This window comes from Mixophyes fleayi, chromosome 12 (genome assembly GCF_038048845.1).
Source record: "Mixophyes fleayi isolate aMixFle1 chromosome 12, aMixFle1.hap1, whole genome shotgun sequence".
Taxonomy (NCBI): domain Eukaryota; kingdom Metazoa; phylum Chordata; class Amphibia; order Anura; family Limnodynastidae; genus Mixophyes; species Mixophyes fleayi.
In genome coordinates, this window is record NC_134413.1 from 72,523,824 (window position 1) to 72,538,087 (window position 14,264).

At 41.2% G+C, this 14,264-nt stretch overlaps 2 protein-coding genes across 4 annotated transcripts in view; one reads left to right on the top strand and one right to left on the bottom strand.

Annotated features, from left to right (window-relative positions):
• Positions 1 to 14,264, bottom strand: part of LOC142108366 (uncharacterized) — a 338,760-nt gene that overhangs the window by 56,990 nt on the left and 267,506 nt on the right. The window lies entirely within an intron of this gene.
• LOC142108683 (Fc receptor-like protein 3) overlaps positions 1 to 14,264 on the top strand; it is a 78,638-nt gene that overhangs the window by 1,570 nt on the left and 62,804 nt on the right. For all 3 annotated transcript variants that reach the window (XM_075192525.1, XM_075192524.1, XM_075192526.1), the window contains exons 2-3: positions 5,648 to 5,668; positions 13,423 to 13,677. In XM_075192525.1, the coding sequence (XP_075048626.1) occupies positions 5,648 to 5,668; positions 13,423 to 13,677 (276 nt within the window). The remainder of the gene's footprint in view (positions 1 to 5,647; positions 5,669 to 13,422; positions 13,678 to 14,264) is intronic.

Below are 14,264 nucleotides of genomic sequence, written 5' to 3' on the forward strand. Positions count from 1 at the left end.
GCTACATCTGTAGGCAAACGAGATAATGTTTATTAGTGTATTCACAAGCCAGACATGGTGGCTTTCTGTGTCTGATTTAAGCACCTTAATTAGGAAATGTGTATTGTATTCCTATGCCTGAATATCCTAAGACACAGCAGACAGTCAACACACCCCTACAGCCTGAGGTTATTCTGTGGGTGTAAGATAGAGCAGTGGAGTGTTGGAGGGGGGGTTATGATAGAGAAAAGATCAGGCTGGTGTAGGAGGTAATGGTTCCTGCCAGCTGACAGAGATCGGGAGAAGGATTGCGAGGACCCTTGTTCCTCTTCCTTTGGATAAGTTACCCCAGATCTTGTGAATCTGTGTGCTTGCAAAAAGCAAGGTGACAGTGAAGCCGGACCACTGCCCTGCTGGTACTTGGTGGGGATCCGCACTCCCAGGAATGCGTAAGTCTATAGTCGGATTTCCCAAGGTGGCCATAATAGGACCGGTGTTGTATTGTATGTACTACTCTCGTGTCCATTGTGCATGCCTGTAATTGTTTCTCCTGTATGTTGGTTTTGTTTAGAGATGGGCGGGTCCGGTTCTCCGAGAACCGAACCCACCCGAACTTTGGGTATCCGAGTACCGAGCTGAGCAGCTCGGTACTCTCCCGCCCGTTCCGAATCCAAATCGAGGCCGAACGTCATTGTGACGTCGTCGGATCTCGGGGCTCGGTTCTCGCGATACTTCAACTTTATAAATACACGCCTCCACAGCAATCCATCGCCATTTGACAGAGGGAGAGAGCAGGGTGTAGTCATAGGCTAATTAGAGCAGGGACAGAGAATACAATATTGTTCTTGCAATTGCTCTAACCAAAATCGCTAGTGCAGAGAGGAGGATAGAGGTTTATTATTTTTCTTCATATTTGGCACTCCCCAGCGCTTTTGGGGTGTCCCCCATAATTGTGCATAAATATTTCTGGCTGTCAAAAGTCATATCTGTCAGCAGTATCTACTAAATAATTTTTAGCACTCCTCAGTGCTTTTGGGGTGTCCTCCCTAATTGTGCATTAATATTTCTGGCTGTCAAAAGTCATATCTGTCAGCAGTATCTACTAAATAATTTTTAGCACTCCCCAGTGGTTTGCGCTCAGAATGGATTCAAAGTAGAGATGGTCACTGACCCCCGTGTTTTGGTTTTGGATTCGGTTTTGGATCTGGATTACCGTCGTGTTTTGGTTTTGGTTTTGGTTTTGCAAAACCGCCATTGCGTGTTTTGGTTTTGGTTTTGGTTTTGTTTGGTTTTGTTTTGCTATTTTGTTGGAAAATCCATGTTTTTGTGCCTAAAATAACCCAATTTAGTGCTCCAACTGTTTTAGAGATAAGTAATCTAATTGTTGAGGTAATAAATCATCCAAAAAAACAGTTTAATTCTTCGTTGGTAGGCCTTCATTTATTCTACACACAAAACAGATTGTCTTCCTCTCCATCTATGCATATTGGCAATGCAGCCATCGTCTTTGGATGTATATTACACCCTACACTTATACTTAAATATGTAAAGAAATGGAAAAAGACAGTTTGCTTTCTGTCTCTATAGGCCCCCCTCCACTTTTTTAAAAAAAAACATAAAATTCAGCCATTATAGACTGTACAATATTAATTGACATGGAGAAAGCCAGTTTGGTTTCTGTCTCTCTAGGCCCCCCTCCACTTGTATAAAATACTAATAAATTCAGCCGTTATAGACTGTACAATAAAAATTGAAATGGACAAAGGCAGTTTGGTATCTGTCTGCATCAGATCCTCTCTCCACTAGGAGTAAAATAGAAAACTATTCAGCCGATATATAATCTAGAATATAAATAGAAATTGAGAAAGGCAATTTGGTATCTGTCTGCATCATAATCATCAACATCATCATTAGCACCCTCGTCGCCTACACAAATCTCCCCCTCATCCTCTTCTAATTCCAAAGTGGCATCCTCAATTTGGGTATCACCGGCTACACTCGGGCTATTAAGGCACACATCAGCAGAATGCTCACGATTAGACATCCCACTGTTGGATGGACTCTCCACAGGGATTGTTGTCATTTGTGAATCAGAGCAAATATTCTCCTGTAATGCCTCACTGGTATCTTGCAGCTCAGCTTTGACGCGTAACAGTAGTTGTGCACCAATTGTAGGCTGGGTAACTTTTTGGGATCTGCCACTAATAGCCAAAGGTGAAGGCCTCATTCTCTCTTTGCCACTGCGTGTGTAGAATGGCATGCTTGCAATTTTTTTTTTATCGTCACTTAACTTTTGCTCAGTTACACTTCTTTTTCGCTTCAATACAGTAAATTTTTTTTTGGTTTTTGTTTTTTGCACTAATTTGAAAACACTCTGTTGTTTGACATCGCCTTGGCCAGATGACGTACTGGGAACACTAACATCAGGACTGGTGACAGAACCTGGTTGCTCATTTAGATCATATGTGGACTGCTTTGAATCCATTGCGTAGATACTGCTGACAGATATGACTTTTGACAGCCAGAAATATTAATGCACAATTAGGGAGGACACCCCAAAAACACAGAGGAGTGCTAAAATTTATTGAGTAGATACTGCTGACAGATATGACTTTTGACAGCCAGAAATATTAATGCACAATTAGAGAGGACACCCCAAAAACACTGAGGAGTGCTTAAAATTATTGAGTAGATACTGCTGACAGATATGACTTTTGACAGCCAGAAATATTAATGCACAATTAGAGAGGACACCCCAAAAACACTGAGGAGTGCTTAAAATTATTGAGTAGATACTGCTGACAGATATGACTTTTGACAGCCAGAAATATTAATGCACAATTAGAGAGGACACCCCAAAAACACTGAGGAGTGCTAACATTTATTGAGTAGATACTGCTGACAGATATGACTTTTGACAGCCAGAAATATTAATGCACAATTATGGGGGACAACCCAAAAGCGCTGGGGAGTGCCAAATATGAAGAAAAAATAATAAACCTCTATCCTCCTCTCTGCACTAGCGATTTTGGTTAGAGCAATTGCAAGAACAATATTGTATTCTTTCTCTGTCCCTGCTCTAATTAGCCTATGACTACACCCTGCTCTCTCCCTCTGTCAAATGGCGATGGATTGCTGTGGAGGCGTGTATTTATAAAGTTGAAGTATCGCGAGAACCGAGTCCCGAGATCCGACGACGTCACAATGACGTTCGGCCTCGATTTGGATTCGGAATTGGCGGGAGAGTACCGAGCTGCTCAGCTCGGTACTCGGATACCCAAAGTTCGGGTGGGTTCGGTTCTCGGAGAACCGGACCCGCCCATCTCTAATTCAAAGCAGTCCACATATGATCTGAATAAGCAACCAGGTTCTGTCACCAGTCCTGATGTTAGTGTTCCCAGTACGTCATCTGGCCAAGGCGATGTCAAACAACAGAGTGTTTTCAAATTAGTGCAAAAAACAAAAACCAAAAAAAAATTTACTGTATTGAAGCGAAAAAGAAGTGTAACTGAGCAAAAGTTAAGTGACGATAAAAAAAAAATTGCAAGCATGCCATTCTACACACGCAGTGGCAAAGAGAGAATGAGGCCTTCACCTTTGGCTATTAGTGGCAGATCCCAAAAAGTTACCCAGCCTACAATTGGTGCACAACTACTGTTACGCGTCGAAGCCGAGCTGCAAGATAACAGTAAGGCATTACAGAAGAATATTTGCTCTGATTCACAAATGACAACAATCCCTGTGGAGAGTCCATCCAACAGTGGGATGTCTAATCGTGAGCATTCTGCTGATGTGTGCCTTAATAGCCCGAGTGTAGCCGGTGATACCCAAATTGAGGATGCCACTTTGGAATTAGAAGAGGATGAGGGGGAGATTTGTGTAGGCGACGAGGGCGCTAATGATGATGTTGATGATTATGATGCAGACAGATACCAAACTGCCTTTGTCCATTTCAATTTATATTGTACAGTATATAACGGCTGAATTTATTAGTATTTTATACAAGTGGAGGGGGGCCTAGAGAGACAGAAACCAAACTGGCTTTCTCCATGTCAATTAATATTGTACAGTCTATAATGGCTGAATTTTTTGGTATTTTATACAAGTGGAGGGGGGCCTAGAGAGACAGAAACCAAACTGTCTTTCTCCATGTCAATTAATATTGTACAGTTTATAATGGCTGAATTTTTTAGTATTTTATACAAGTGGAGGGGGGCCTTGAGAGACAGAAACCAAACTGGCTTTCTCCATGTCAATTAATATTGTACAGTCTATAATGGCTGAATTTTTTGGTATTTTATACAAGTGGAGGGGGGCCTAGAGAGACAGAAACCAAACTGGCTTTTTCCATTTCTTTACATATTTAACTATAAGTGTAGGGTGTAATATACATTCAAAGACGATGGCTGCATTGCCAATATTCATAGATGGAGAGGAAGACAATCTGTTTTGTGTGTAGAATAGACCTACCAACGAAGAATTAAACTGTTTTTTTGGATGATTTATTACCTCAACAATTAGATTACTTGTCTCTAAAACAGTTGGAGCACTAAATTGGGTTAATTTAGGCCCAAAAACATGGATTTTCCCAAAAAATAGCAAAACAAAACCAAACAAAACCAAAACCAAAACACGCAATGGCGGTTTTGCAAAACCAAAACCAAAACACGACGGTAATCCAGATCCAAAACCGAATCCAAAACCAAAACACGGGAGTCAGTGACCATCTCTAGTTTTGTTCCTGTTGTTGCTGTTCCATTAATAAAAGCTACCATTGGTTAAGTTGGATATCTGACTGGGTGTAAGTACTTACCCTTGTACAGAAGAACTCAGTAGGGTGTTCAGCCTTGGTAGACACCGTTCCCTTACACCCCCACCCCAAAACTTACCTACACTTATATAATCATGATGTAATGCTGATCACCCGCCTTGGTCGCCTAAGGTGTAATGCGGCCCTGTGCACCCTAGATTTATAAATAGGCCTATAGATCTCATTGGGTAAACATATGGAATCCTGCATTATTAGGTTTGGGTCCTATGCATTTTGGGAAGTAAAAACACTAGGACCTTAGGGCTGTTTCCATCTTGAGACAAAAGGAGAGAGTTTTGGACAGCATAATTATAATGGCAGGAATTAGGTTTACACCTTGCTTCCTGCATTCCAATGGGAGCAATCTCCTCCAGCCTCCATATAAAATAAAGGGCACTTTTCCTGTTACTGTAGGGTGATGGCTCCGCCCACCTGTCACATGACGCCGGCTCCAGCATTGGAATATGCAATATGGGTGCAGACAGATTGTGAGAGGAGCAATGATCCAACCGAAAAATGGCTCCTCAGCCAACACTACCCCTGTGACATAACCCTAGAGATCCAGCGCTAGATGAGAGCTAGGGATATATTTACTAAACTGCAGATTTGAAAAAGTGGAGATGTTGCCTATAGCAACCAATCACATTCTAGCTGTCATTTTGTAGAATGCTCTAAATAAATGATAACTAGAATCTGATTGGTTGCTATAGGCAACATCTCCACTTTCTCAAACCTGTAGTTTAGTAAATATACCCCCTAGTGTCTAACAATGCTTCTACCACATAATATTTCAGGCCCCCTGTGGGGGGGACTATATTGAATTATATCCATTAACTCTTTTTCTATTCTTTTCTACAGTGTTGGTTATCCAGAAAGCGGGTAAGTTACCAGTTATGCTCTTTAAACAATTCCTGATATATTTGAACCCTTTATTAAAGTCTGTCCTCTTTAATGACGATGTTTGTTAGGTGTACAGATACTTTATTTTCTTGTTTGTTTTTTTTATATGGCACAAACAAATTGTGATTATACACAGATAATTACAATTAAATGTAAAAGCAAAAATAAAAATAAAAGTTGCTCTTACAAGAGGAGAAGGGAAAAGTCAGTTGGGTGGGACCTTATCTAGTTCTCTTATATCTTCTTTGATTATTACACCAGAGATGACCTCAAATGAGCTGAGGTACGTTCATGATGAGATTATCTAACCACTCAACATTCCCTCTAGAATGTAAGCTCTCACGGGCAGGGTCCTCTCTACCTGTGGTCTCATGGGCAGCACGGTGGCTGAGTGGTTAGCACTTCTGCCTCACAGCACTGGCGTCATGAGTTCGACTCCCGACCATGGCCTTACATCCCATTGTTGTGTGTTTGTGTAGGTTTCCTCCGGGCGCTCCGGTTTCCTCCCACACTCCAAAAACTTAATAGTAGGTTAATTAACTTCTATCAAATTGACCTTAGTCTCTCTCGGTCTGCGTGTGTGTATGTTAGGGGATTTAGACTGTAAGCTCCAATGGGGCAGGGACTGATGTGAGTGAGTTCTCTGTACAGCGCTATGGAATTAGTGGCGCTATATAAATAGCTGATGATGTCTTCTGTCCGAGTCCCATATGTGTCGTGTCACGTCTTTTTTCTGTGAGAGTCCCTACAGCTTTACTCACACTCATTGGTGCTACTTATGCATAACTGGCTCATGTGCTTACTGTATTAGTTATGTCCTATCTGTCTTTGTACGTTTGTACCGTGCTACAGAATCTGTGGCTCCAAACAAATAATTATTTAATAATAATAACCAGAATTTGAGACACTTGTCTGGACAACCATGATTAATATAGGTAGTTTTGTACGGTGCTAGTACAGATTAGTGTTCTGTTTTGCACATAAGTTAAATACTGACTGTTTTTTCATGTAGCACACAAATATCAACTTTAAATGTCAGTGTACAAATAAGCTATCAAGTATCTGTGTGCTACATGAAACACAGTCAGTATTTTACTTATGTGCAAATCAGAATACTAATTTGCACCCCTTGCATTGTAACATGGTTTTGTCCAGGAGACTGAAATAAGAAGTTTCTCAAGTTAAGATCCTTAATGAATCAGGCCCCTAGTTATCATTTATTTAGTACATTCTACAAAATAATAGCTAGAGTCTGATTGGTTGCTATAGGCAACATCTCCACTTTTCAAACCCGCCATAAATGTGCAGCTTGATACATTTACACCTAAGAGTGTATTCTAAGAAATGTATTTATATCATGTGCCAAACTGTCATTCAGCGGCTGCTGCTCCTATTCTACACAAGTGGTCAATGTGTTAGTTCAAGAAATCTTCAGGTGACCAGCGGTGTGTCGTGTAAAGTGGGAGGAAGTGTAAAAACAACACAAAAAAACAGGACCCCACAGCGTCATACAGCAGTAAAATAGCAAAATAGAAAATCACACTTTGAATAGTGTGAACACCCAAGTTTAATAAATCGAAAATGTGAAAAACAAATAAATATGCACATGAAATGGGAACTTACACTGACAAATAACCAAATCATTTCCTTGTGTCTTGTCCTCCTCAATAGAGAAAGAAAAAAAGAACACAATAGTGTGATTTTGCAAAAAACAATTTTAAACTTTATATGTTTTTGCCAAATACTGGCTCTCTATGTCCTCCAGAATCCATAATTATTCCCCCTTACCTACAAAGTCCTCAACAATTCCACCCCATCTCAATACATAGCAATTGCAAAGAGAGCTGGAGAATTGGGGCATCCCTGCCAAGTGTGGCTAATCAAAAAAAAAAGGGGGTATTTATTACTCCAAGCATCATAAAGGAGAAATATGACCCACTTCAGGAGGATCAGGCAAAACCCCATTTTATCCATGATTTCCACAGGACAAGACCTTCAGCTGAGTGTAAAGTCATTTGTACATCCATGGTCACTATCATTTGACTCCAAAAACATACTAGCAGGTTAATTGGCTGCTATCAAATTGGCCTTAGCCTCTCTCAGTGTCTGTGTGTATGTTAGGGAATTTAGACTGTAAGCTCAAATGGGGCAGGGACTGATGTGAGTTCTCTGTAGAGCGCTGCGGAATTAGTGGCGCTATATAAATAGCTGATGATGATGATGATGGCTCCCTTTATTGTCATGTGGGATTTGTTCATCAGAAAATAGTTTACAAATGTTTATATCTGTGGATTTAGTGGAAATAAAATCTAACTTCCATTGTGGAATGACTAATGTAATAGCATCATACATAGACTGGGGGTGAGATCTGGCCTCCAAGAAGGTCCTATACACTTCACTAAATTGCTGCTGGCTGATAATGAACAGGAATCAATGAGCTGGAGACCAAAGAGCAAATCAGAGACATAGGTAAGGGGGCAGCCAAAGAGTTGGAACCCATTCAAGCATTTGTACATAACAGAGAATTCAAAGCCAGAAGAGTCATCTTACAGAGCCAGGAGACTGGGTTGTAGGTCAGAGCGAAAGGCTGGAACATACCATCAAGGCACATAGGCACAATAATCTGTTGTTTGTGTAATGGACTGCAGGGGATTGTCAATGTATGGAAAGTAGACAGATTGCTGAAGTGAGCATCCTCCAGGCAAATTCATAATCATACTCACAAGACCCGGGAACAAGTCCTGCAAGTCCATCTGCCATTTTCTTTCTTTTAGATCCTACTAGTACCTCTCTTTATTCCCCATTGTTTGTGCCAGTTCGGTAAATATATTTATTCTCTCAACCAGCATAGGCAATTGGAAAGGGTTTAAACATAGACCCAGGGGTCACTCTAGCAGGAGACCTGGACAACTCATGGGGCATCCTTTTCATCCAGTTGCCTCTTTGCCACCTCCAACTCACTTCTCTGCCCACCCCACTACCTTCCCTTCTTCCCTCACTGCTCACAACATTTCCACCTACTTCACAGGCAAAACCAAACTATCTGTCAAGACATCTTTTTTTGTCAGGTTCAGCAACTCGCACCCATCTTCTCCTCCAGTCCTCTACCCACCATCAGTTCTTTCCAGTTATCAACGATGAGGTCTTCAAACTACTCTCTCTTCCTCATCAACTTGACTCCTCAAACTCATTCTCCTATCCCCCAATGTTTGCCTAAACCTATCTTGCCATTTGTTGGGGTAGCTCGAGGCTGTGTTCTTGGCCCTGTGCTTTTCTCTCTATATACCTATTTTCTTGGTGGACTAATATGCTCTTTAACTCCATTACCACCTGCAGATAACACTCAGATCTACCTCTTCCTCCCCCGACCTCTCTTCCTCTCTTATATCCCATATGTCCAACTTTCTCTCCACAATCTCCACTTGGATTTCCCAATGCGACCTAAAGCTCAACATGTCCAAAACAGAGCTCATCACTCACCTCCTCGCAGTGTCACTACCCTCCTTCTAGTCGGTATCACAGTTGACAACGTCAAACAGTGAGACGGGTCTCTCCTCGGTTTCACGTGCCTGCTGCCTTCGTGCCATCCTTGGCTTTACCCTCAACCCTTCTCTTGTTATCTCCCACATTGACTACTGCAACTTCCTACTATCTGACCTTCCTCTCTCTCTTCTATCTCTGCTACAATTCATCTTAAATGTCATGGCAAGGCTGATCCAAGTCTGCTGCACCACCTGGCAATTCACTAGACTGGCTCCCCATTACCTCCAGAATCCAATTCAAGCTACTCACCCTCACCACCTTCAAGCCTACACCCATATCTTTCGCTAATATATCTCTGACCCCATCATGAGACTTGCCCTTTTAGATCTGCCTCTGCCTTTCACCTCATCCCCTCTGATTGCCACCTCTCAATCCCATATGAAGACTGGTCCCATGCTGGTCACTAACCTGCCTGACCAGACTCTCCCCCATCCTTCAACCTTTCAAGCCTTCTCAGAAACCTATCCTACTACTGATACTACTCCATCCTGCTGTACCTACAACTACAGTCCCAATATCCACTGGCTCCTATTCTCTCATCACTCTCTAGATTGTAAGCTCTCACCAACTTGGCCCTCTCTATTCTGTCTCATGTCTGCACCTTCTTCATCAACCTAATATGTACTAATGTATGATTTGTATTTTGTTCTATTTGCTATTCTGTCTGTCCAGAAGCTGCAGTTTTGTGGCGTCTTGCAAATAAACAATTATGGTGATCATGATTATTATCTGCCAAATTTAACTGCCGAATACTGGCATATTGGTTTTTTTTTGGTGACCAGACCAATGTTAGCACCAATGTGCTGATTATGTACTATAAAGGTACATAACATTCTTTTGAACACTGTGCAACCGTGGCTTGTGCACCTCTGACATTTTGCACCTAAATGCAAAGTTAGTAAATGAACACTACTGTTGTGTACATCAAAAAAGGTAACATGAAATATATAAAATCTGCAACTGTGAAAATATGAAATAAAAGTGGTTTAATTAGTACATCAATTCAACTAGAATGTTATTATTAATATGTCTTTTAATAAGGCTGCACAAAAGTTCTGCAGCGCCGTACATTCAATTAATAGTAGTATACAATACATTGACAGCAATGATCCATAATGCATTATTAAACTAAATATAATTATACCACAACCAGGCCTCCACTAATTAACAGATTACACATAGATAACTTGGTAATGGAGATCAAGTTATTTACGGGACAGTGAGTAAGAGTGATGTTCAACGTGAAGTAGATCCGGGCCCAAGAAGACAGGGATAAGAAAGCAGGACTAGAGGTACAGAGGTGATGTAATAGTTGAATCAGAACACAAGGAAAGAGGACCCTGCTTACATCCTAAAAGGCAAGGGGAAGACACCAATAGGGTGTTCAGAAAAATACACCATTACATTGAGAAATAGTAACAGAGCATGCAGTGATAGAAGAATATGTATTGGGAGGAATGATGACTAGCACCAAAGAGGACAAATTATCAGGCTCATGAAATAGCAGCCAGAAGAACGGGAAGCCTACAACCTTGCTTCTATGGATCATCTAATATATGGAAAAAGTTGCTCGGGCACATATAGATCCTTGATACTCCACTATGAAACCAAAAACAATAGAAAAAATACAATATGTACACTGTATGATTTATCATTTTTCTTCAAATGTTATTAATACAATCACCTATTGTTGGTGGCATAAAAACTTTGGACATTTTTCCACCAATGTCGCCGGTGGAAACATGGAGTGGCTCTGTTGATCATGGTGTCTCTGCAATCTAATCTCAAGGAGTCTTTTGTCCTCTTGTATAGAGGCTGTGTACCAATAGTACACCAATTGTGTAAACTGTGGAGTATACATGTCATGAATCAGAGTTTTAGCCCTGTTTATGCCACTCGCCGGTATCATATCACCGCACATCTCCCTCCTGTCAGAATGCAGCATTCTAAATCCTGGGACAAAGCGTGACTTCTGTCAGCTGTACTGGAGGCTGCCATCTTGGGTGAGACATTTTGCTACACCCTGCTTTTTCTGAGCACCTGACTTCATCCACTAATTAGCTCCCTCTGCAGAGTATAAAAGTCACTTCCTACATTCAGCTAATTGCCAGTGCAACACTTTCCTAATTTATGGTTCCAGCTTACCAGTGTTGCTGTTTGTTTGCTGCTTCATTCTGCCTGCTGTAATACAGACTTCAGCCATGATTAACCCTTTTGTGTGGATTCAGCTTCAGTCTATCTGCTGATTTACAGATTCCAGCTGTCACTCCTCCTGTGGATTCAGCTCTCTTCATCCTATTCCTGTCTCACCTTCTGGCTAATTGGGGTAGTAGGTTACTGCTCTGAGTCTGAGTTTTCCAACTTCTGGAGCCATCTCTGTGTCTCTGGATACCGGCTTCCAGTTCCAGGCTTGTCTCAGGTTCTGAGTTGCCCGGGGCCAGTTGCAGGCTTATACAGCTCAGGAGGTAGTCACCCCTGATAATCAGCTGCCTGAGTTCTGAGCCTTCCCAGTCCCAGTTCTGGTACTATATTTGTCTGAGTTTCTGGATCCTTGGAAGTACTGAGTCTCTGGCCGTGGGTTCAGTCCCTCTGTTCCTGCGTCCAGATTCCACCAGGTCCACATTCCAGTCTTTTATTTCAGTACGGAGTCCAGTCCAGCATTCCTCCTCCTACGATCTGGTATACAGGAATAGAGCACATCCTCCATGAGTAACATCTTCATCCGGCCTCCTAGTTTCCACTTCATCCCTGCCACAGCTAGTGCCAAGGGTCCTGAGACGGATCCCAGAAACCCTATTGTAGTGACAATACAATGTTAATGCACTCACCTATGTTAAAAGAATATTATTCCGATGTCGTCGTTTCTTGAATGGAACGTTCTCAGAATAAAACGTTCTCACATAAATATGAATGAGGATTTCTTTATCAGGAAAACTAATTTCATGGAAATATTATTTTTGCATAATTTAGATTTATTTCTGATAATGACCAAAAAGATTTGAAGTAAAATGAAACTAATAAAAAAAAGCTTTTTAAAAATAATAGAAGAATAGATAAAATATATATAGAAATAAAAACACTTCTCCATTCATCAGCGCGTTTCCCAGATCTCTGATTCCTCAGGTAAGTGGGGAGGGAGTGAGAAGTGTCCAGTATTTTTAGGGGATGTTTAATCATGATTAAAGCCACTTAAATATCTTCAATTAAATCAAATTGGACAGAGATTACCAGCTCGTGGCCGTGGCATCGTACGTGTCTGCATAGTTCTATTACTGTGCAACGTTGTTTAAATAATAAACAAGTATTTATATATGTGTAATGTTCCTCATTCACATGTATGTGAGAAGATTTTATTCTGAGAACGTTCCATTCAACAAACATTTGTAAGGCTACCGATAAAAAATCAATTGATGAATCCTGCAGTTTATACTGTTGCATTTTTTTCCTGTTGTTTTCAGTTTCATACTAGAGCTTTAAGGATCTACAGTCATGGCCAAAAGCTTTGAGAATGACACAAGTATTGGTTTTCACACAGTTTGCTGCTTCAGTGTTAGTGATACATGAAAAAACAGTCAGTATTTAACTTTATGTGCAAAACAGAACACTAATTTGCACCCCTTGCATTGTAACATGGTTTTGTCCAGGAGACTGAAATAAGAAGTTTCTCAAGTTAAGATCCTTAATGAATCAGGCCCTAGATCTAGTATAGTGTATAGTGGCCAATAGAAAATAAATGGGTGAATGAGTCTCCCCAATAGCCCAGATTTTCACAGGACAGTCTCAATTTGCTGCAGACCAAGAGGGTAGGAGGGGATAAGTAATTTAGGGGTGTGGTTTCAGTAAATAAGGGCACGGTTGGGGCAGATCAGTCTATGGTTGGCCGTAGCTGGGTGTATCTGGGGGTGGCCACATACTGTCCCAATATTATGATCTGCACTGATGGGAGGTATGGTGACTCATGATGGTAGGTATGGGGACTTATGATGGGAGATATGGTGACTGATGATGGGAGGTATGGTGACTGATGATGGGAGGTATGGTGACTCATGATGGGAGGTATGGTGACTAATGATGGGAGGTATGGTGACTCATGATGGGATGTATGGTGACTCACGATAGGAGGTATGGTGAATAGTAAAGTATTGTGTGTATATCTCACTGATCTCCCTGTATAATGTGATGTATTACAGGAGCTGCGGACAGACCTGTGGTGACCTTCACTCCAAACTGGAACAAGATATTCACAGGAGAGTCTATAACACTGACATGTGATGTGGGATCTACTGTACAAGGAGATCTGACATATTCCTGGTACAGAGATAACAGGAAATATACATATACAAAACAAACAATTACATCTGAAAAAACATCAGACAGTGGCAATTACTGGTGTGAGACCAGGACTAGTGGTAGAAGTGACTCTGTCAGACTGGATGTCAGTGATGGTGAGTACATCTACTAGTTTTATACTGTTTACAGATGTAATGAGAATGTTTCACTTATCCACTTTAATACTGAAGAAATGGTGTTTTTTAAGATATCACCTGAGCCATGTAAAATGCAAAAATAAGTTTTCTTGACAAGTCCATGGATGTCCATAAATAGACCAACCCTAAGTCCAGGAATGTCATTCTCCCACCAGTTAGTCCATAACGTACGATCAAGGGGGCTGTTCCCCACCACCCAGGCAATGAAGTTTCCAGGAGAAATCTGTGTCTCTATATAGCAGAATAAGGAATCCATAAAGACAGTATCCTGTATGTGTTTTAACCATAATTAAAGGGGTTCTCCACCTCCAGAGAACTTCTAAATATAATTAGAGTCTGACGCCCATATAACACTTATGTTGGGATCCCACTGTTACCGTAAATAAGGAATTAAATGGATGGCCCCAGCTGCCTGGATGAACTTTGCAAGGAGTTATATAATGGTGGACACGGAGGTAATCTAACCCTTGTGATTGGACACAATTGGAGTGGACCTGCGGTTATCCAATCAGAAGGGGCAGATTACTTACCAGCTTTATGTCATT